The sequence below is a fragment of the Arvicola amphibius genome, chromosome 6 (assembly GCF_903992535.2).
Source record: "Arvicola amphibius chromosome 6, mArvAmp1.2, whole genome shotgun sequence".
In the NCBI taxonomy this organism is placed as follows: Eukaryota; Metazoa; Chordata; class Mammalia; order Rodentia; family Cricetidae; genus Arvicola; species Arvicola amphibius.
The window spans coordinates 96,112,538-96,136,738 of NC_052052.2; the positions used below are offsets into that span (position 1 = coordinate 96,112,538).

The following is a 24,201-nucleotide window of genomic DNA, read 5'->3' on the forward strand; positions in this document are numbered from 1 at the left end:
ACACACACCACACACACACAATACCTAAATATTGAAAACATTATGTTAAGTGAAAAAAAGTCAGTAACAGCAACATACACCTCACATGAGTTACTTAAATAAGCCACAGAGAACACACCAGTTCAGTTATAAAAGGCTGGTGTCATGACTGGGAATTTGGAGAGTGTTTAATAGACAACTTGCAAATTTCTAAGCATTCTAGAGATGAAATACTGGTGAAGGTTGATACAACAACATAAATATGATTAATTTCACTACCCACTCTCTATTTAAGTGATTTAAATACAGAATTTTTTGTTATGCTTATTTTAAAAAATAATTTAAGAAATAATAGACCAAAAGGATTAAGGGAGAAATAAGTGCATCAGAGTCATTGCTATTATTATAGATCTCAGGAATGAAAGTTATGCTGAGTTAAACAAACCAAGCACTACTGGTCTGAAAACAAAAAGGAACAGCACAATGACTCCTATTGAATTTGTGCTATATTCATAGATCGGTGCCTTATTCAGTCATCATTGTAGATACTTCCTCCTCCAGCAGATGGGAACAAATACAGACCCACAACCAGTCATTACACAAAGAGTGAGATGATAGAACACGCAGCTCTAAGTGAGCTGTCTCCATCAAATCCCTTCCTTCGGCGCGTCAGAGAACCCCTCAGAAGAAGAGGCAGAAATCAGGGAGGACAGAAGGAATAGAAAACACAAGGAGAACAAGACCTTCTAAATCAACTGAGGAAAGTTTCTTATAAACTCAAGGAAGCAGCAAGCACAGGGCCTTCACAGGTCTCTACCAGGTCATCTGTAGCTTACAGAGTAGTACTGTTACAGGATGCCTAATGTGTAAACCATTGGGTCTCTAATCTTGTGCCTTCTCTTGGGGCCGTTTAATTTTCTGTTGGTTTCTCTTTTTAAAACTTGAAATCAGCTTTTTATCTTATATTTTATTTTCTTATTTTTTTAAAAAGATGGAAAACTAGAAACCAATTTGTTTATGTGGAATCCTGACTTCAATAATGTCATCAATAGTTCTCATCTCCCTGTTATAGGGAATATTTGCATATAAGTTCTTTATCTCCTAAATCTAGACCAGACTGTTAGTTGGCAATCAGAATTGGTTCATATGACATTTTTGGGATTATCTACAGTTAAGACAAATGAGCTTTGGTTAGATTTCCTGTGGCTCTTGAATAGGGGTTCTAAGAGGATCAACCTCTGATAGAAGCCAGCACCTCATAAGATGACTACCTGTCCTCTGTGGTGGTCTTAGTATGTGATCACAAGTTGTATGTCTTACCCAGGAGGAGGAGGTTCCATATGAAGTATGAAACCAGAGTACTAGTTGTCCAAGTTGAGAGAGGAAAATGTCATAGAGCTGATTATCCAGTTATCATTCCAAATCTATCTATCAAATTGATTATCAACTCACAAAGTGAGCAAATCTGAACCTGCTAACAGGACCACTAGCTTTTGCAGGAGTTTATCTGTGGCCAACTGTCACTGCAATAGACATCCTGTTAGTGTCAAGACTTCATGTTGATGAGCTGTACATAGCTCAAGTTCACTGGCAGAGGATCTATTATACAAAAGACCCTAATTTTCAACCAATAAGTGAAATCAGACAACAAAAAGATTTCCCTTTGGAGGCATATATAGAAGTACAGGCCTGGTATTTTAGAGGTCCAGAAGGTAAAGCCTTAAGAATAAAGAGTTGAAGATCAATCTGGGCTATTTTCAAGCACTTCTTCCACAGAGGAGGGCAGTGGGATTTGGTATAGAAGTTTAGAAGTAATATGCCCAGATAAAATTGGATTTAAACATGTCTAGCGCTTTTTTAAGTTACAACTTTTTTACACTTAGAAGAGTAAAATTTTTAAAAATAAAGGGGATCCTTCTGGTGATAATGCAACATAATTGATAAGAATATACTTATTTTTTACTTTTTCTCCAATCTATTAATCAGGCATTTTTTGAGGGAAGAATTCTGAAAGAAATGAAGCTGATAAAAGCAAATGTGGAATGGAGACAGCTATTGTTCTTGTCTTGTCTTACAGTTCTGACATCACCTCTAGTTCTGCACAAACATATGATGAAGGCTTTTTGTAATGTGATCCCATGAAATTTTCTGTACGGAAGTAAAGGGGATGAAAAGGCTGCTGTTCAGATATTTTTGCCAAAACTTGGAAGCAATGTTCAGCAGTTTGAATTTAGTTGAATGAAAAGAGCAATATTGTCCAGTATTAGTATTACTAATTTTTGTGTGCATATTGATGAGAGGTGCACATATTCACCATGTGTGGATATGATTGTTGTAATTTCCATGGGACCATGTATTAAGGTCAGAAGGTAACCCTCAGGTGTTGATGGATTTCATTTTACACTATTCAAACTAGGTTTTATTGTGTTTTTTCCCCCCTATTATTTCAGGCTGAATGACCTGTCTGTTTCTAGAGATTCTTCTGTCTTTGCCTCCCATCTTCCCTTAGGAGCACTAAGAGTAGAGACAAATATACTACAATGGTCAAGTTATGTGTATTCCTAAGGATTCAAACTCAGGTGCTTACATTTATAGGAAGTGATGTACGTACAGAGCCACCTCTTCAGCGCCTGCCTCCTGGCCCGGCCCAAAGAACATTTGCTCTGATCCATGCATGCGCCTGGAGAAAACCCGAGCCGACCAGGCCACATAGTGGCTGACAGATAAACTCACCGCAATGAGCTTCATCAGACCTGTCAGAGCAGTCAGGCTTGTAGTCACAAACGAGGTGGGATGCAATGCACGTCTTGTCGTGGCACAAAAAGTCTGTGGCTTCCGAGCAAATCTCAGCAGTTTCACCTACTATGGAAAACAAAAACAAAAACAGCACCGGCTCAATATTGTCATTACAATTGAAGACAGTTAGTTGCTACATAGATTTCCCATTCTTTTATAAAACTAGTGCGTGTTGATAATCGCCCAATGCTCACTTCTAAACAACCACCTATCTTTCCTTCTATCTCCAGTTATTCATCTTCTCATATAGCACCTGCATTTTCATTAAATAAATGTGCTTCAAAGCAGTTAAAGCATATGTAGTCAACACATACAGAACACTGTCAGCAACCACCTTGTTACTAATCTGCCGATACCAATCCTTTTACACTGATTTGGGAGCTGCTGCTATTAACCAGGGCAGTCTACATGACAGTGGGTTTGGAAATATCCTTAGGAGCCTGGTGGGCTCAGCAGTGGGTGTACAACTAAGAACAGTGACTCCTTTTCTCTCAGAACTATCAATAACCAACAGCTCGGAGGAAAAGAGCAAAAGGTACAGTGTATCTTTTAGTCTATTCAAGGCTGACCATATTCCTGTAAAAAGACTAAAAATCTGGTTAATGCGTTAAATATCCTTTGTTGTTGTTAGATCAGGCTCGTTCTATTGAACGTTCCTTCTAAGCTCTCTAGTTAACTTAAGCCCTCTACCAGAACGTTTTACAGTATATGACTTGTACTCTATGTCCCCATTCCTTTCCGCACGCTGTCGTCTCTCCTAGTGCAGACTCCTCTGTGGGTCATGAATAGTGTAGTATGCAAATACAAACTCAAAGAAACAGCTTGTTTCTTCTTCACCTGTCTTGTTCGTCTTTCTCCTAGGTCTATGCTCTTGATTTTAACTCATGTAAGAGCAGTTTGATTCCTGTATTTGAATTATTTCCATTTCACTTAGCAATGTTCATAGTTCTTTTTCTACACTCTAAGCTCTGGTGAGTCAGAGGTTTTTTTTTATCATATTCTACTGGGCCTAACACATCCTTTATAAAATTGGTGACAAATAAGTGCAGGTTATAATAACACATCATATTGCCTTCATTTAAGGGGAGTTAATAGATGTACACAGAATCTTCAACGTATTTTTATTTTTAAAATTACACACACACACACACACACACACACAAATGACATTTCACAGCTTAATATAGCTTAAAGTTCTAAAGCTAAATTTTAAATTACCTTCAACAACACAAGGAAATACAGAAATGTCTTTATTGCATAGGCCAGTGGTTTTCAACCCTCCGAATGCTGTAACTTTTTAATACAATTCCTCATGTTATGGTGACCCCCAAACATAAAATTATTTTGTTGCTACTTCATAAGAATAATATTGCCACTGTTATGAATAGCAATGTAAATATCTGACATAAACGACATCTGATGTGTGACCCCTGTGAAAGGATCATTTCACCCTAAAAGGGGTTGTGACCCACAGTTTCAGAACTGATGACATAGATTATTATCGACGGGTATGTCTGAGATTAAGTTAATTTACTTAATTTTATATTGTATTTCCATTAGTAAAAGGCAAAACTTTTGTAGACTCTACTTTAGGCATTCCTATTACCTTGAGCCATCTTTATATAGCAATAGCTAATACCGGTGGAACTTCCACAGATAACAACCATGAATTAAGATGGTTGCAAAGACAGAAGAAGGAAGGACAGGCAGTAGTCTAAGGCTACAGTCACCAGTCAGCTATGGGCTCAAAGGTCACCGTTAAAAGAGTACTATAGAAACATTGTTAAATTATCCTGATTAACTCATGTTAACAGAAACTATAGAAAACTTTGTTTAAATTACCCTAATTAATTACCTAATAAGGATTTTTTAGTGAACCAGCATAGTATATGAAAACTCTTCAGTATGTAAGTATATGCAATTGGAATTGATGTTTTTTTGTCCCCTATGCCATAGGATTTGAATCTGTATAATTATTCCCTGGGGGAAAGGTGTTTTGATTTTAAACTGTAAATTAAGTGTCATTAATTATGTAAAATATGCCAAAAGCACTAAATCTTCAAGTAAGGCTTATGTTTCTGCAATATATAACTGCAAAGAATAAGAGAAAGGAAGTCAGTATTCTGTGGTTCACTGAATATAAATGGTATCTAGGATCTCTATAGAACAGCAGATACACAGCAACAAATAAGTTTTTTAAAAGAGCCTTCAAAATCTCAAGAAAAGAGTCTTTTAAGATAAGGAAACAATAAATTAGAAAAGCTATATTATTTGATGGAGAAATATTTTGCACATATTGTAGTCATAATCCATATCTTTAGTCAATCAAAAATAATGAAAATTGGCTATTAATTGTGTGACAAATGTGTGAAATGAAAGATACTCTCATTCTGAAGGATTTTTCCTGTTATGACTATAAAGTGTCCCTTCTATCTCTTCTGATTGATTTTAGTTTGAAGTCAACTTTGTTAGAAATTAGTATGGCACACACCCGCTTGTTTCTAAGGTCCATTTGCTTGATAAACCTTTTTCCCAACTGTTTACTCTGAGTAGGTGTCTGTCTTGTGGTTGAGGTGTGTTTCTTGTAAACAGCAGAATGTTGGATCCTATTTTCCTATCCAATCTCTTAGCCTGTGCCTTTTTATAGGTGAATTGAGTCCATGCTATTAAGTGATATTCATGAACTAGTGGTTGTTAACTCTGGACATTTTTTTTTTGAGGTAGAAGATTGTGTGTTTCCCTTCTTCTAGTTGTGATGGTGAAGGGTCACTAGATGTCTGAGTATTGTGGGCATTGTTGGACTCCTTGGTTTGTGATTTTCCTTCTATTACTTTCTGCAAGGCTGGATTTGTGGTACATATTGTTTAATCTGTTTTTTTGTCCGGAATATCTTGTTTTTCTCCATCGATGGTGAATGCAAACTTTGCTGGGTATAGTAGTCTGGGCTTACATCCATGTTCCCTTAGTGTCTGTAGTAACTCTCTCCAGACCTTCTGGCTTTCATGGTTTCCATTGAGAAGTCAGGTGTAATTCTGATAGGTTTCCCTTTATATGTTACTTGACCTTTTTCCTTTGCAGCTCTTAATATCTGTCCTTTATTCTGTATGTTTTGTGTTTTGATTAGTATATGGCGCGGGGATGCTTTCTTTTGATCCAGTCTATTTGGTGTTCTGTAGGCTTCTTGTACCTTCATAGGAATATCCTTCTTTAGGTTGGGGAAATTTTCTTCTATAATTTTGTTGAATATATTTTCCGGGCCTTTGAGTTGCAATTCTTCTCCTTTTACCCCAATTATTCTTAGGTTTGGTCTTTTCATGGTGTCTCAGATTTCCTGGATGTTTTGTGTTAAGAATTTGTTGGATTTCATTTGTTCTTTAATCTGTGAGTTTATTTCCTCTATAGTATCTTCAGAGTCTGAGATTCTTTCTTCCATCTCTTGTATTCTGTTGGTAATACTTGTCTCTGTAGTTTCTGTTCATTTACTCAGAATTTCCATTTCCAGTCTTCCCTCGGATTGTGTTTTCTTCATTACCTCCATTTCATTTTTCAGGTCTTGTACTGTTTCCCTTACCTGTTTGATTGCTTTTGCTTGTTTTTTCTTGGGTATCTTTGAAAGATTTATTTATTTCGTCTACCTTTTTTGTTTGTCATCTCCATTTCTTATGGCCGTTTTTTACCTCCTGTTTAAGGTCCTCTATTATTTTCATAAAGTACTGTTTAAGGTGGATTTCTTCTATTTCTTTGGAGTAGGGTGTTCAATCCTTGTTGTTCGGGATGCATCCTGGATTTCTGGTGATGTCCTGTTGCCTTTAGGGTTGTTGGAGGAGTTCTTGCATTGGTGCCTGCCCATCTTTTCCTTCAAATGAGCTAGGAGAGAACTTGATGACTTGGTCCAATCTTTGCTCTGAGTGATTCGGGTGGATCTTCTCAGTGCTGGAGCAGGAGCTATTCCTTGCAGCACAATCTGAAGGATGACAGTACTCCCTTGCCTGAATCCTCAGACCTTCCTGAAGGGCAGCCTCTTACCACTCTGGGTAGGTGGCAGACATTGAGGGCTGCTGAGAAGCCAAGGACAATGACACTGGATTTGGATCCTACTATGCATACTGGCTTTTTGGGTGGGCCTAGCCTTGTTTGGATGCTCACCTTCCTGGTCCTGGATGGAGGGGGGCGGATACTTGGACTTCCACAGAGCAGGGAATTCTTACTGCTCTTTGGACAGGAGAGGGAGGGGGTGAAGAGGGGTGGAGGGTAAATGGGAGGCGGGGAGGAGGCGGAATTTTTAATAAAAAATAAAATAAAATAAATGACCATTAAATTTGTATCGATAAACAAGATCCATACCAGTGCAAAGTATTCATCTCTATAGTTTATCCTCCATTAAAAGTAAAAAGAAATTATAAGCAATCACTTAGAGAATTTGTTTTGTTCTCTAGATTATTTTCTTGCTGGTTGGGGTTGGTACTATTAATCAGGTCTTTCATGGGGCATATTGTGAGGGTAAGTCCATCTCAGCCAGCAGTCCTGAAGTTGCCAAGGATATTAGACCATCTGGGCATGCCTCAGGAGGTCTGTTTCATCAAACCATATTTACTAGTAAGGAATCCATAGCTTTCTATCATCTTTGGAAAATAAAAGCAGAATCTTTTCCAAAGCAACATATCTTTAGTTCAAAATTTTTGAAATCAAGCTACCTTTAAAGTATATATGTTGTGTTAGCTAAGCAGTCCATACAATGAAATGTCTCTCTGTATTAGTACATTCACAGTCAAAAAATTCAAAGAAAACACAATAATATACACAATTCAGATTCTCTGTGTATATTCCATCTTTACATGTATTATATTTTTTCTTCTTTATTCTATGACTGTCTATATTCTATCTTTTAAAGACTCTGTTTTATTGTAACATGAGGGCCCTACTTGTTGTGGTTTCTGTCCTGCCTGGTTCCTGCAGTCGTTATGCCCGCCCCCCCCCCCCCCAATCACACAGAGGCCTACATTAGATATAAACTGATTGGCCCATAGCTCAGGCTTTCTTATTAACTCTTGTAACTTATATTAACCCATTCGTATCTATGTCAGCCACATGCCTTGGTAACTTTTTAAGCGGGGCAGGTCACATCCTGCTTCTTTGATGTCGGGGGAGAAACTGGGGAGGAATGGGCTTCCTCCCTTCCCAGCATTCTCCTGTCTCATTGTCCCACCCTTACTTCCTGTCTGGTTGTCCCACCTTACTTCCTGCCTGGCCAGTCAGTATTTAAACATGATGACAGAATACAGACAATTCTCATAAAATTTTATTTTTTTTTTAGAACCACTTATCTTTTTTATATCTATATCTAATTCTTCTATCTCCCAAGCCTACATACATTTATCCAACACTGTGACCTGTTTAGAGGTCTTTTTTTATCTTAATCTGTCTATATTGCATATCTATAATCATTTGTGATTTCAAGAAGAAGGAGTGCCTTTTAAAAATTCTAAGCAGCATGGATAGGAATAAGGTTGTTTTGCCTTTTTGGCCCCTGCCCAATTCAACATGAAGAGAGATAAGTTGACTGCTAGCTCTATGAGCCATCTTCTCTAACCCAATTCCAAGTACAAAGCAGAATCTATGTTGTCATTAAGCAACTAGTAGCCGGATTGCTCACAAACCCCATTTAAGTATAGGACCTCCAAAAGAGCCATAGTTCATGCTTGCCAGCAAGAACCAGGAAGCTGCTGGATCAGTTTCTTGCTGCTAATGCTGAGTCATTTTTAATGACTTTTAATTGGCTAATGGAGCCTGTCTCTGCTGCCACCAGTAGTAACAAAGCCTATCTGAAAAAAAGTGGCTACTAAGAAGCCATGCTAACTCTTGTCTTTTGTGTCTAGAATTCCTTCCCAAGCTCTCTCAGGTTTATGAAGATTGTAGTTCTGTCCCACATTGGGCATTATTTTGTAGGTGAAGATGCTCGAGCTTCATTCCCAACTGCCCCAGGACCAAATAATAACACAGAAAACTATATTAATTACAACACTGTTTGGCCAAATTAACTTATGCATAATTTCTAACTAACTTTTACATCTTAAATTAACCCATTTCTATAATCTGTGTAATATCCATGAGACTGTGGCCTAGCCTTTTTCACCTTGGCAGCTACATGGCATCTCTCTGAGCCCATCCTACTTTCTTTCTATATCTCTGTTTGAATTTTCCACCTGGCTTTACTCTATAAGCCATTGACCAAAAACATTTCTTTTATAACCAATGGTAATAAAACAATATTTCATAGCATATAGAGGGGAATCTCACACCATACAGAAAAATTGATAATGGGTTCCAAATCAAGTCAATTATTTGAGAGGCGTGTATGGGAGAGGTTATATAGGATAAGGTGGGGAAATTATATAAATATTGTACTCATGTATAATAAGGTTAAATAAATAAAAAGAAATTTGTAATAGGTGTTGAAATGTCAGTCCAACACTGTGCTTGATGATTAATAAAGGATGTTTAGGAATTACTTTCAGAGGAGCCATAAAGTATCCTAGCCTGTACTGTTGTGTTAATATACATTTAATTATTTTTCTTTAGATCGTCTTTCAATTGCCTAAAAACACCATCTAGACACTTATCCAGATGGAGGGTGGGCCACCATAACTCCAACTGAAGGGAAAGACTCCACATAGAACTGTTTTGAAAATCGCATTTGCCTTAGTTTCCTATGCCAATGCCACAACATATTGCAAACTAATATTCCTCGGATATCTAAACTTATTTGAAGGAAGGTCAACATCTGGAGTAACAAAAAAGGAAACTTTTATCAGAAAGTCTATGCTTCAAGTGTCTTTTCATAGATGACTGCCCATTATACTTCATTGACCTCTTATTCTAGAAAGGAAGATGTGTGGGGCAAGGTTTACAAGTGAAGGAAACCTAAACATTACAGACAAGGGGATATTATATGGTCATTCTTTTTCACATGTCTAGAAAATTTAGCTATTTAATAACAAATCTGAATTCATAATTTCTTCACATAATCTTTGTATTTTATTTCTGTTGATGTATTTTGCCTTGCTGTAGGAATTCCTACTGCCAGTAGCCTTTAAGTTACCCACCCACTTGGGTGTGGCCTCTTATACTATTTATGCTGATGTAAGGCATGCATCTGACCTCTTTTCTGGTTGCATGATTTGGTTGCTGTTTTTGGTTCCAGAAGAGAATTATGACTTGTGAGTTTACCAGAAAATAAGTAACCCTCTATTATTTCAATTCTGATCTAGTGGTATTCTTTTAAGTGTCCTTCATCTGGCGCCCCACATGATTCGGGCTTCAAATCTACCAGGTGGATGGCCTAAAGGCCTAACTGGTCCACAGCCAGAAAGTCTCCCAACCCTGCCCTTTGGCTTGCTTTTACTTTAAGCAGATTTTTTTTTTTGTAAAATTCCCACCACAGCACAACTAACTGCGTACAGCGACTTGAAAATTTCCCAAATTCATTAACATCCCCTCCCCCACCGCTGCATTCCTTGCCACATGGCGTCTCTTGTGTAGCTTCTGGTTTGTGCTCCCTAGCCGTGAGGTCTGGCCTTCTTGCTCCATGTATGGAATTGATTTAATTGCTTTTAGTTTGTCAAACAAAGCATATTTCTCAGTATTTGGCCAGTACCAAGGTGGGAATCTACAGTGGCTCAGGACCATTTGTGTCACCACCCATTGCATCATTGTTAGTTGCAAATCTGCAACCATGACACCAACACCTGCTGGACAATCAAGATTGTTACATCTAAAACAATTTACTGGACCTCAGAGCAGATATTTAATAAATCAATATGACAGACTACATTAACATTGAAATTTTAGTAACTTTTTTGCTAATACTGTGGATTGATTTCTGAAAGGCTTATATGGTTACAGTGATGCATACATTTATTGGATATTGGTACTCATTTTTTTTCTTCACATTATATCCTTCAGAAAGAATGTAGCATTTTAGAAATGATACAGTCTTTACAGACTAAAAATGAACAGCTTGTTGACAGGATTAATACCATTGAAAATCAAAAGTTACCTGAAAAAACTAATACTATTGAAAAGGGTAACATTAATTTGGCAGACAAATTGAATCTATATCTAAGGCTACTGAGAAATTATCTGAAAGAATATATACTGTTGAATTTGACAATAAAAATGTATTAAAAATTATGACAGGCTAGCAGATAGAATATCTCTCCAGGATGGCAATCCTCATGCTATCCAAATAATGTCTAAGGATGAGGTGTTATCTTTAAGGAGAAACTTCAGACCTTGGAATCACATGTGCAGAATGTGGACCAGAAGCTAGGTGCCTCAATAAAACCACTAGAAATATATATATATATATATATATATATATATATATATATATATATATGCCAGGAGATTAAGGATTTACAAAAGACAACAGTAAGAAGATTTGAAATAATTGAGGAAATTATTGGAGTTGATAAACAAGAAAAGAAGGTACAAGGACAGGATTCAACATCACCAGTAGCTGTCAGAGATGACTTACCCACGGTTTTAGCATCCTACCCTGTAATCTACTCTGACAAAACATCAAGTTCTAAAGGGCCAAACAGGTCCAGAGAAGGTAGATGATACCTATAGGAATGAATGATCTAAAAGAAATTAAGCAAGCTGTTGTAACTCATGGCTTGGATTCCATATTTGTTAGGGAGATGATAAATATATGGGATTCTAGCATTAAGGTGACACCACATAACTGGATTCAATTAGTTACAGCAGTCCTGGATGATGAGCCCCCATTGATGTTTGGATGTTACTTCAGGGAAGATGCTAAAATTTTAGAACAGGGAAAATCAAAATGACTTAAGACTTCCCAAAGTCAAATCTTGGTGACAGCAGCTTTTTACAATGAACAAATCTTGTCCCTATGCCACAAAGCAGCCTTAAATGATTGGGACAGGATTCAAGAATAGGAAAATGAATTGAATCATATGCCAGGGTTAAACAGGGTCAGAGAGAACCCTTTAGTGACTTTTTACAAAGATTAACTAAGGTCTTACAAATAGGAGTAACAGACCCAGATGTCAGACGAGTACTTACTGTATTTCTGGCTTTTGAAAATGCCAACTTAGAATGCAAAAAAGATAGTTGGGCCTTTAAAGTTTAGATCAGCACCTATGGATGAATGGATCCTGCATAAAAGGATCACTGAGATATTTGACTATAATACTGAATCTTTGGTAAGAGAACAATTTCCAAAGGTATGAGAAGACATAAATGTGCCAAATGTTTTAATTGTGGTAAATGGACATCTGAGAAGGGATTGTAGAGAAGGAATTCCTAAGAATAATATCTCCTCTGGGAATGGCAAGAATAAGAGGACACAGCCTTCATGTATATGTAGAAAGCGTGGCAAAGGTCGACATGGAATCAATGAATTCGGATCAACCAAGCACAGACAACGCATTCTGATACCATCAGGAAATTCTTTGAGAGGCCTCTCACAGGTCTCCAAGCCAAACGTGGCCCAGTCATTTCCAGTCACTGTGGAGGACATGTCTCACCAGGAAAATTAAAAATTCCAGAGCCTTCTGTAAAAGATCAAACTTTTCTAGAAGATGGCATAAACATGGAGGATAAATCAAAAATTCCAATAGGAAGCAGTAAATGTATATTCTGCCAAACTTCTATAAATGATCAAAGACCAAAGCTAAGAGTGTGTATAAATGACATTGTAATTGTTAGTTTGATAGACACAGGTGCAGATGTGAGTATTATTACTCCAGAATCTTGGCATTCAAATTGGCCCATTCAAGAAGCAGATGTTTAATTACTAGGAATTGGAAACATATTTCATTTTTAACAAAGCATAAGATGGGTTGACTGCATAGGGACAAAAGGTCAGAGAGGGAAGCTAGGCCATATGTGCTTAATATTGTAGTAAATTTATAGAGTCATGACCTGCTGTAGCAATGGAATACCCAGATTAACATTCCTGCAGTACCAGGAGTTCATAATTCTGGGAAGAATATTATAAGTTACTATACACAAAGGTCACCAGCCATTCAGGCTATACAAGAACACAAAGGAACTAGAAAACTGTTATAGGTACCAACAGCCCTACCTTTAAAATGGTTAACTGAGAAACCAATATGGATTAAACAATAGCCTCTATCTGGAGAAAAGCTGCAGGCTTTAGAAAAGCTGGTAAAAGAGCAACTAGTTGCTCGCCATATTGAAGAATCAAAAAGCCCTTGGAATTATCCTGTATTTGTTGTTTTAAAAAATCTGGTAAATGGAGAATGGTTACAGATCTAAGAGCTGTCAATAAGGTAATTCAACCTATGGGCCCTATACAATCTGGAATTCCTCTGCTTTCTCTACTACCAAAAGATGGCCTTTTATAGTTATTGATTTGAAAGATTGTTTCTTTATTATACCTTTACAAGAAAAGGATTGAGAAAAATTTGCCTACACATTGCCTGCTTATAATAATTCTAAGCCTTCTAGGAGATATCAATGGACCATCCTCTCACAAGGAATACTCAATAGACACACTCTGTGCCAATACTTTGTAAGTCAGCCATTGGAAATAATACATAAGCAATTTCCTAAGTCTATAATTTATCATTATAGGATGACTTTTGCTATCTAATTCAAACATAGATACTTTAGAAAGAATGTTTGAAGAAGTAAAGAAAGCTTTGCCAAAATGGGGATTACAAATTGCTCCTGCAAAAAATACAGAGAGGAGATTCTCTCAGTTACCTAGGTTATAAAAATAGGTTTTCAGAAAATTAAAACACAAAAGGCACAAATTTGGAGAGACTTTTTACAGACTCTCAATGTCTCTCAAAGATTGTTAGGAGACATTTCCAGTCTATGACCAGCTGTTGAGATAACACCTGATGTAGTAATTCATTTAAACAAAACCTTAGATGGTAATAAAGACTTGAATAGTCCCAGAGAATTAACAGCTGAAGTAAAAAAAACGAATTGACAATTGTTGAGGAGAAATTACAGGAGGCACATATGCATAGGGTGAATCCAAATCTTAATTGTATTCTAGTCATACTGCCTTCCAGAATTTCTCTTACAGGAATTTTAATGCAGAGGGCTGATATTGTTTTAAAATAAATCTTCTTAACACATAAACCAAGTTAAAAAAATTAAAACTTATGTGTAAAAAGTCTCTGAATTAATTATAAAAGATAAATTAAAACTTTGTCAATTAGCAGGTAGGTATAGACCCATCAGATATTATCGCGCCTTTTACTACTGATGGAATAAAAAAAATCTATGGGAAGACAATGAACAATGGCAAAGAGCTTGTGCTAATTTTGAGGGAAGAAATTAATAGCAATTGTCCCAAAAGCAATAGACTTAACCTTATATAGAGAACTCTTAAGATTCTTCCCCAAATTGTATGTGATTCTCCAATAACTGGAGCCCGTACATTTTATAATGATGCAAATAAATCAGGGAAGGCAGTCTACAAATCAGAAGAATTAAGTAAGGTGGAACAAAGCCCTTATAATTGCGTACAGAAGGCAGAATTATATGCTATTCTCAGGGAGCTAAGAGATTTTAAAGAACCTCTTAATATAGTTACTGATTCACAATATGCAGAAAAAGTTGTCTTGCCTATTAAAATCGCTGCATTTATACCAGATGATACAGAATTTACTTCATTATTTATCCAGGTGCATGACATAATCAGGAATAGGGTTTGTCCTATATACATAACACACATCCAATCCTATACGGGTCTTCCAGGTCCTCCAGCACAAAGTAATGCAGAAATTGATCAATTATTGATTGGAAGCATGTAGCAAGTCTCAGAAATTCATAAAAAAAACATCATGTTGATAGCAAAAGTTTAAAGAAAGAGTTTTCTTTTTTTTACTTTATTAGTGTTAACAAAAGCACAGTTTTAATTCCTAAAATGTTAGTGGTCCTGTAGTGAGGAGCTGTGGGCCTGCTTTTCGTCCTGCCCAGCTCCTGCACGCCTAGCTTAGTTTATACCCCAAAATAATTACACGGAAACTGTATTCATTTATACACTGCATGGCCCATTAGTTCCAACCTCTTATTGTCTAATTATCACATCTAGATTAACCCATTTCTAATAATCTGTATAGCACCGCAAAGTGGTGTCTTACCGGGAAAGATTCAGCATGTCTGACCTGGTGGCTGGCTTCATGGCGACTGGCTCACTGAGGAGAGGCGGGGCAATTGTCTGAGCCATCTACCTCACTTCCTTTTTCCTGTTCTGTCTACTCCACCTATCTAAATCTTGTCCTATCAAAAAAGCCAAGGCAGTTTGTTTATTAGCCAATGAGAATCCTCCATCATGGTCCCCAGTGGGCTCTTGGAGCAGCCACCAGCCTGGCAGAGACAGCTGCTAGAGTAAGAGTAGTACAGATTCTTAGTTGCAAGCGGCAGACACATGGCAGGTGGGCAGGAGACAGAGACATGGACAGACACAACATGTTAAATGTTTATTTAGGGTGTTATGGAGGGGAAAGGGAGAAGGGGGGAGAAAGGGAGAGAGAGAGAGAGAGAGAGAGAGAGAGAGAGAGAGAGAGAGAGACGTGTGCACATGCTAAGAGCAGAAGAACAGGCATGAAGAGAAGGAAGCAAGAAAGAGTTTTCTATTACATGGCAACAAGCTAAAGAGATTATGAAGAGATGTCCTACTTGCTCTTTCTATAGCCACCACTACCTACAGGAATTAACCCAAAGGGTACTCAAAGGAATGAAACCTGGCAGATGGATGTGTTCCACTTTACAGAATTTTGTAAATTTAAATATGTGCACCCCACCATAGATATGTATTTAGGTTTTCAGTGGACAACTGCTTTAAGCTCAGAAAAGGCTGATTCAGATCACACATTTATTAGAAGTTATGGATATCATGGGTATACTTGCAGAAATAAAGAAGGATAAAGTTTTTCCTCAGGGTTAGGGACATCATTTAGGGGTTGATTATAATTGGTATAAGGTTGGGGATTGGGGGGAAATTTTGTAGGCTCAGGGATCTCTTTGAAAAAAGGGAGCAACTGGATGGGATAATAGATTAGTGTGAGCATACTCACGATAATAATAATAATAATAATAATAGAGTAAATACTTGTGAGCTATTATTTATAGGGAATTTACATTGGTATAGATTCTTGTATATTGATACAAGCTTAAATTATATTGAATATGTTCCTATTTTTGTCTACAATATTAGTATATCTAGGCACAGTTACTTTGTTGTACTATATGCATGCATGCTTCTACCTCTGCTTAAAAAATTTTTGTATATTGATACAATTTTAGGATATATTTATCAAACTGCAATGTACATTTCTAACTCTGATCAAGATACTTAAACATTATTTATATTTTGAGGTCATTATCCTCATTTGTTGCATATTTGTTTATTGTATAATATTTTTATATGAAGTCTTAATCTCTAAGTTATATAGGTATTAAGAATTATAGATCAATAGTCATCTATGTTTGTCAAACTTATGTTATACTAATCAGGTTATTTAGATACATAGAGATTGTATTCTGCATAGATAGGTAATCTTTAACAACTTCAAAGTACTGTAGAATATGACATTTAAGTAACTTAGGTTTCTGTTGATGTGAGACACGATTGCTCCTGGCAGTACTGATCTATTCCTGAGAGAATGTTGAGCACTGAAGTTTGTTTTTGAGTTTGTTTTCTTCATGGCACAATTGGCTTTTGGGCAAGGAACTGCCCATGCTTTAACCACTGACAAGGTACATCATATCCGGAAATGGATAAGCAGAACACAAGGAAAAGGACTGTTAATTCTTGCCAAGATAGGGTAAGATGGTTTTGAAAAATTTCCTGCCTTTGAAAATGGTCTTTTAGTTACCCTAAGCCTTAGCCAAAGTTGGTTGCTTCAATGTTGCAAATGAGGCTTTGGGTGATTGCCCAGGTAGCCAGTTGTCTCTCTGTCATTGTACATTTTTGGAAGTTGCTGGATTGTACTTCCAGCTTACTCAAGTAATATTATTTCCCTTCTTGAATCTTTGATGGGGTTGAAGACTAGATAGTTGTAGTTACTTTCCTCTCATGACTTGGCCAAGTTATTTATTATACAAGACTTAAACTCTTTAGGATAGAATAATTATTGAAACATTTATCACATGCTTCTTGTTTGATATATTTGTTCTTATTGTATATAATTTTTTTATTAGGCTTAGAACTCTCTTATTTAAGCAAAAAGAGGAGGTACTGTAGGAATTCTTATTGCCAGTAGCCTTTTATGTTACCCACCCTACTTGGGAGTAGCCTCTTAAACGATTTATGCTTATGTAAAGCTTATGTAAAGAAAAGTCTGGCATCTTTTCTGGCTGCAGGATTCAGTTGCTCTTCTTGGTTCCAGCAGAGGATTGTGACTTGTGAGTCTACTCCTAAATAAATAAACCATCTATTATTCTCAATTCTGAGCTAGTGTGGGATTTCTTTTCAGCATCCTTCTTCATTGCCTATTCATTATGTGATATATATATACTATATATATATAATGTATATTGTTTTGTAAATGTATACTATATCATGTATGCATATGATTTTTGAGTGGTGTCATAAATATGTGTATTTATTGTTTTTTATTTTACCTAATAATATTTGGAGTTTGTTTGTTTACTCTGTTGAACATGATAGAATCCTTTCTAGACCTTTTTCTATTATAAATTTTGTTAATTTTTTTGTATTCTTGTGATTGAGGTTATATTTCTTCTTTTCTGTATATATTATTTCTTCAAGTATGCATTACTGACACATTGACTATGAAACAGGCCTGCTTTGAACTTCTATTGAAATAGCTTTACTTCTCCATCAATTCTAAACACATAGTTTCACTTGGTATCCAATTTTGCTTGCCAGTTATTTACTTTCAAGACTTGAAATATATTGAATCATAGTTTTTTGGGTTTTTAAGGATTCCTGTGGTTGGGAACAAATGTTATTCTGATGTACTTGCCCCTTTTCTGTGTTCCTACTTGCCACTTACATTTTTAAATATTGTTTCTTGATATATAATTTAAGTCAGAGTTGTCAGAATACCATCATTTCTCAATGGCTGGATCTACTCAGAGGGAAGCACACCTATAAAATATGAACCTTCAGGGAAGAATTTCCTACATAAACTATAACAAATTCATCAAATGTATGACAAAATGATTATTCCTTGTTGAATTAACTTTTGCATCAACCACATTCCCTCAAATAGCAACAGGTATGAAATAGAAACTCAATGAAGAAAGTTCTCATAGACTCCTGTAGTTTGGACTCTTAGACACTCTTCTTTCAAGGACAGTTCATTCATTAGTTATTTCTGTTCTATGATCCATCATCTAGAATCTTTAAAAATAAAGCTTTCTGATTCTTTAACACAAAAAAATGGTTTCCTGTATAGGCTCTATAATCATGCCTGTGAAAGATATCAATTGTTTATCCATAAAAGTCTTACTTAAAAGTGGGAAAGGACCATATTAATAGTCAACACCATGGAATTAAATAAAAACAATCATAGTCAAGGAAATAAATGTCATTTTTAAAATGTAAAATTTTGTAATCCTTAAGACTTTTATACCACTACTGAGCTTTCATGAAACAAAGTCTTTATAAATGCTGAGCAATCTGATTTAGAACTTTTAATTAGTCTGGGCGTATATATTATTTTTTGTAGTGAGGTCACTTCAGGATAATAGTACATAATTTTCAATTTGCATGCAAATTTCAGGGTCAACCATGATCAATTTATAGCCTTTCCTGAATAAAAATGATACAAATGCTTCTAAGTGTAGTACAATATTATTTTGACCTTTTCAATGAACTTTCTTATATTGAAATATGCATAAAATTTTTTATCTGAAAGAATCGTTTAACATATTTCAATCAGAACCCTAGATGTTGGTAGGCTTACTGGAAAATGAAAATAAGTTCTGAAAGTGGGACACTGGCATATATTATGTTATAGTTTAACTTTGTAATTATTAACAAATGCGTTATATACAAAGAAGAAAGTTTGAAAAAAATAGTTAATTAAATCTTTAAACTTCCCTGAATATAATCTACTCATATTTTATTATTTATTTAATCTTCTTGAGTCTTGATTTTTTTCATCTGCGGAATGGACACTCTATGATTCATATGTTATTGGAATAGGTAAGTGGACATCAAATGACCTAACACATAGATTAATTTCAGCATATGTTTTACACTTGATAAATGCTTTATAACTACTATTTTCTACATTTCCTTCTGAATTTTTATTTCTTTATTTCACTTACCATTCATCTTTATATTTTAAAAATGACTTCCTGGATGATCTAACTAAGATAACAATACAGAGTTGACATAAAAAAAAACTTTAGCTTTTTAAAAAAAAAAACGTGGTGCTGAATGTTGTGGCCCTTTTACCCCATCATAGGCCAGAATCATTACCAGCAAAAAATATGATTTTCAAAACTATTTTAAATGACCTTTTACTTTTTCTGATTTATAAATAATTAGTATTCATATATTATTTCTCAATACTAGTAGACAGATTCTTGGTACTGACTTCAGATAATGGTATCACTGTATTTGGTGAATGCTCATCATAACAGAAAGCACTGGTTGTCAGAATGTTAACATTAGCAGGATGAAAACAGACATTCAGCAAGCAGTATTGTTACTAATGTGATTGTGTTGAAACAAGTCACAAGTCTTATTAAGTAAAGAGGACTTTCCTAGAAATGAGCTTCCTGCCCTTCCCAGGGTGCCAGAGACTCAGGGAAGTGGCAAGCCTCTGAATGCAGAGGTCTTGGTACCCTGTTGAAGTCTTCAATGGTTCTGATGAGGAAAGACCTTTTCACTCTTCCACATACTTGCCTGCTTTTTGGAAAAACCACATGAGCTGATCAGAGAAGCGGAACTAATTCAAATTTCATTTCAATGTGTTTGTAATTTTTAACATACAGGAGATAACTTTCAATCTCTGATTCTACTCCCCAAAATATATGCAAGCTTAAAAATAATTTACATAAAGATGATCTAGAGATACATTAACAAGATTCAAAAAGAAATTAGTTGGGGATAAAATTACTAATTTCTTAATACTTTCATTTCTTTTTCCATTTTAATCGCTCAAATTACATATTAATCTTACTACAGATTAAAAGAACCTTTTTAATACTTTGGATGATGCTTATATTTAAAGCAATTAAAAGAATGAAAGCATCATCTAGCCAGATGAATTCCTGTGAGCCTCAGATAATCAGGATAATCACCTAATTCTACGTTTGAGTTTCTACCAGAGTGGGACAATTAAGAGAATTCTAATTAACCACTGAGAGAGCAGCAGTGAAAATAAATCCGGGGTGTTCCCTGGAGCCGAGCACAATGGACTAAGTAAGAAATATGTAGATTATGCAGCTAGGGACGCAAAGTGTATCAGAGTTTTATAAGGGGGAAAATTAAAGAAACATAAGATAGAAACTCTCAAAAGTCTGGATGAGTTCACCAAGGCCCCAAATAAAAAAATAATATATCCTTTCTCATATATATCTCCTAGCCTCAAGCCTTTGCTTTGTGTGTTTAACTTGTGGAATCTAGGAATTGCAGGATATAGATGAAATGGAAGTCATAATAGGAAGTACTGGAGGGAGAAAGGTTTAACCAGGTAGTAGAATGGTGGGGATGGAGGAATGAAGGGGCATGAGAAAGGTCAACCAGAATAACATGTGCATGAAGAACTTTACTTGAACTTCAAGTAAATCATATAATGAGAGAATAGAGTAGAACAAAGGGGGAAATGAAAAAAAAATATCATTATCCGGGTGCATTCTGGAAGCTGATGAGTTAAGCAGGGATGGAAGTAGAGGAGTTGAGGAACTAAAGAATAGAAAATTAATAAGTGAAATTAAGAAGCTTTATGAAACCTACTACCTTGTAAGATTATTTAAAATATCATTTAAAATATAAAGTTTAAATAAATGCTGTTCGTTGCTGAACAATGTTGTTCCCAGAAACCTAAATATTAAATGAAAATCTCAGTACAAGTATAGGCTGTGGTTACTTCCCTATGAACTATATCAGGGAGGTTCCAGGAGCATTCAAAACAACATACATTATAACCATTGATCTTAGTTGCCAACTATAAGTATCTGATAAAATTCTACTGTTGAAGACCCCACATATTTTTTTTGTTTGTTTTTTTGAGACAGATTTCTTGTGTAGCTTTAGAACATATCCTGGTACTTGCTCTATAGGCCAGGCTGACCTTGAAGTCACAGAGATCTACCTGCCTCTGCCTCTGCCTCTGAAGTGCTGGGATTAAAGGCATGTGCAACCACCAACTGGCAACCCCACATGTATTGGTTGCAGGAGATAGAAGAATAAATCTTGAACTGACCAGGAAATTCTCTCCCTGCTGGATGGCTTTCATAGTGCTGGTAGGTGTTTTTCAAATTACTCAATTTGAGGGGAGGGAAAGGGATTGTGGTCTTAACAAATGCTGGACTATTCTCGATACATTATCATCTTGCCAGGCAAGATGGATTTACCACTGCAATAGTAACAGGACTGGTTATGGGAATAACCAACCACTCTCTAAATTGGATTTGAGGCATCTCTACTAGAGGGAATCCATATCTGGTCCTGGAAACTCCATGGAGAGAGAAGTCATAAGTTCAAAGAAAAATCTGTGTACTTTGATTTTTAATAATCATACTGTTAAACTGCCTTCTAGACATTTATTTTCTAACCATAGATTTGTGTGAGTCGGGTAAGTTTCTATTTATACCAGGTAATACAGAGGCTCAGAGCTTTTCTCAATGTTGAGACTAAGTGACAGTGAGCGCTTAAGCAGAGAAAGGTTGACTACATCTCTCCTCCCAAAGGTCAGAAAAAGTCACAGAAGAGAAGGCTGAAAGAAAGTAAGAGCACTGGGGTGAAGAGGAGTTCTGTGAAGCTGTTCTCTTGACATGGCATGGCTATTGTACCCATGAATATACAGCAGCTTCAGGTATTCACAAGAACAAGCCAGTTAAAAATTCCAGCAGTGTGTGTGTGTGTGTGTGTGTGTGTGTGTGTGTGTGTGTGTGTGTGTATTAGGTCCCACCTCTAACTCAAGGGCTATTGTTAGTTAATGCTAAAGGAGAGAGGATACTTTTCTTTGGCTAGTGGCTACTGATAGGCTACCCATCTCACAATGGATGTCCCCACATACATTTACATATGGACAGTAATAACTGGATTCAGTGAAATACAACAAAAAAGAGGAAGACATGAAATTGGAAGGAAATATGTATGAGCAAGAATAGAGGAGGATGGGTTAAGATATATTGTGCATGTCAATATCGATCTGTTTTCATTTCTGTAGCTCTGTAGTAGAGTTTGCCATCAGGGATAGTGATGCCTCTGGATTTTTTTTAATGTACAGGAATTTTTGTCTATCATGAGTTTTTTGTTTTTCCATATGAAGTTGATTGTTGTTCTTTCAAAGTCTTTGAATAATTGTTTTGGTATTTTGATGGGATTGCATTGAATCTGTAGATTACTTTTGGTAGGATTGCCATTTTTATTAAGTTGATCCTACCAATCTAAGAGCACAGGTTGACCAATGGAATCAAATCAAAGACCAACATATTAATCCACACATCTATGAACACCCGATTTTTGACAAAGAAGTTAAAATTATACAATGGAAAAAAGAAAGCTTCTTTGACAAATGGTGTTGGCATAACTGGATGTCAACATGTAGAAGAATGAAAATAGATCCATATCTATCCCCATGCACAAAACTCAAGTTCAGTTGAATTAAAGACCTTAATATAAATCTGACCACACTGAACCTGACAGAAGAGAAAGTGGGAAGTAGCCTTCAATGTATGGGCAGAGGAGACCACTTCCTAAATATAAATAGATTGGAGATTTTCTTTCTTAGAGAACACATTTGGTTCACCATTCCTGTATGCTCAACATGCAGATCACAGATTCAGTCTTTGGAGATCTCCACATCTGTACTGAACATGTATAGGACTTGCCATCTTGTCATAGTTTCCTAAGCAGTATATAGAGTGCAACACCATTTACATAGCATTTGCATTCCATTAAGTACAGGTAATCTAGAGATGATTTATAGTGTATGGACGACGTATGCAGGCAGTGTAAACACAGTATGCCATCTTGAATGAAGGACATGAGCATCCATGGATTTTGATATCCATGGAGGTTCCTGGAGCCAAGCTTTAGTGGCTAACCAGGGATATCTAGAAACATTAAACAGAAAGTCTCACCCTCACAAATTGTCTTCTATAAAACTGTGGTGAGCTACTTGGTTTTTAATGAAAGTATGTATTTTCTTTTCCTCGGTAACAAAAGTGTTTTTAAATAAACATGTTTCCTTGTGGTTTGGTCATGCAAGTAAACTTTGGTTCATTTAGTGTAAGTATAACTGATATGCAGAAGCTTTACAAAAGTTTCAGAGGCAATTGGCACATGATTTTTGATTCTTTCCCCACCTTAGTTCTGTCCAGCCAGCTGGAGAGGAACCATATGACTGAGCAGTTATTCAGATTTATCATCTCTCCTACCATATTTTATGTTCTCACCCACACTCTATTCCCACTTTAATATTCTAGTTACTTTCATTGATTTTTTAGATGAACATTGTACTGACCAGCTATGAGAATAATAGAACATATCTGGAAAACACCCTTCACCACTTATTTATAAAAAGCAATGCAGTAATATTTGTTTGAATGCATGCTACAAAACCCTAAGGATACATTTTCAGTGAGCTTATCTTGGTTTGTATTTTAACACCAGTTTTGTTATATTTGAGGCCAATAGATGTGAAGGAGGTGACTTGTAAAGACGGTTTATCTTGCTCACAGATCCCAAGAGAAGAGAGACAATATACCCATGGGCAGCTACACAGGGAAGTCTTAGGTTTGATTTAAAAATATAGGAGATGGGGGACTGTAGGAAATTATATTTAGTGTGGTTTCTGTAGGAAACAGATTTATGATTTGCCAGTTGGATGATGTTAATAAGATTCATGGCATAGTGGCCATTCCTGACAAAGGTACCTGGGATGAGTAGGGCAGAGAGGCAACACCCTGAATGTGTCACCTCCAGCTACAAAAGAGGTGACAGAGGGGTTGAAGTCTGAATTAGTAAGTTTGTATTTTTCAAATACCTCACAGAAAATATCAGGATACTGCAATAAAACACAAGCAACTTGCATAGCTTGCTCTCTGTCACTGGTCCAGCGGAGTTCCACAGGCATAGAGCAGTCTCTATATAGTCTCTATAGCTAACTCCAGTTGATTGCTGTCAGCTTTTCTTAGACCTAAGAAAAGGCCCACCGGAATGTGTAACTATGAGGAAAGCATGTTTGAAGCAATATGTTCATA

The 24,201-nt window shown here is 36.2% G+C and overlaps 1 protein-coding gene across 1 annotated transcript in view; it reads right to left on the reverse strand.

Annotated features, from left to right (window-relative positions):
• Positions 1-24,201, reverse strand: part of Malrd1 (MAM and LDL receptor class A domain containing 1) — a 617,971-nt gene that overhangs the window by 172,588 nt on the left and 421,182 nt on the right. Inside the window, exon 29 of the mRNA XM_038334493.1 lies at positions 2,713-2,841. Coding sequence (XP_038190421.1) covers positions 2,713-2,841 — 129 coding nt within the window. The remainder of the gene's footprint in view (positions 1-2,712; positions 2,842-24,201) is intronic.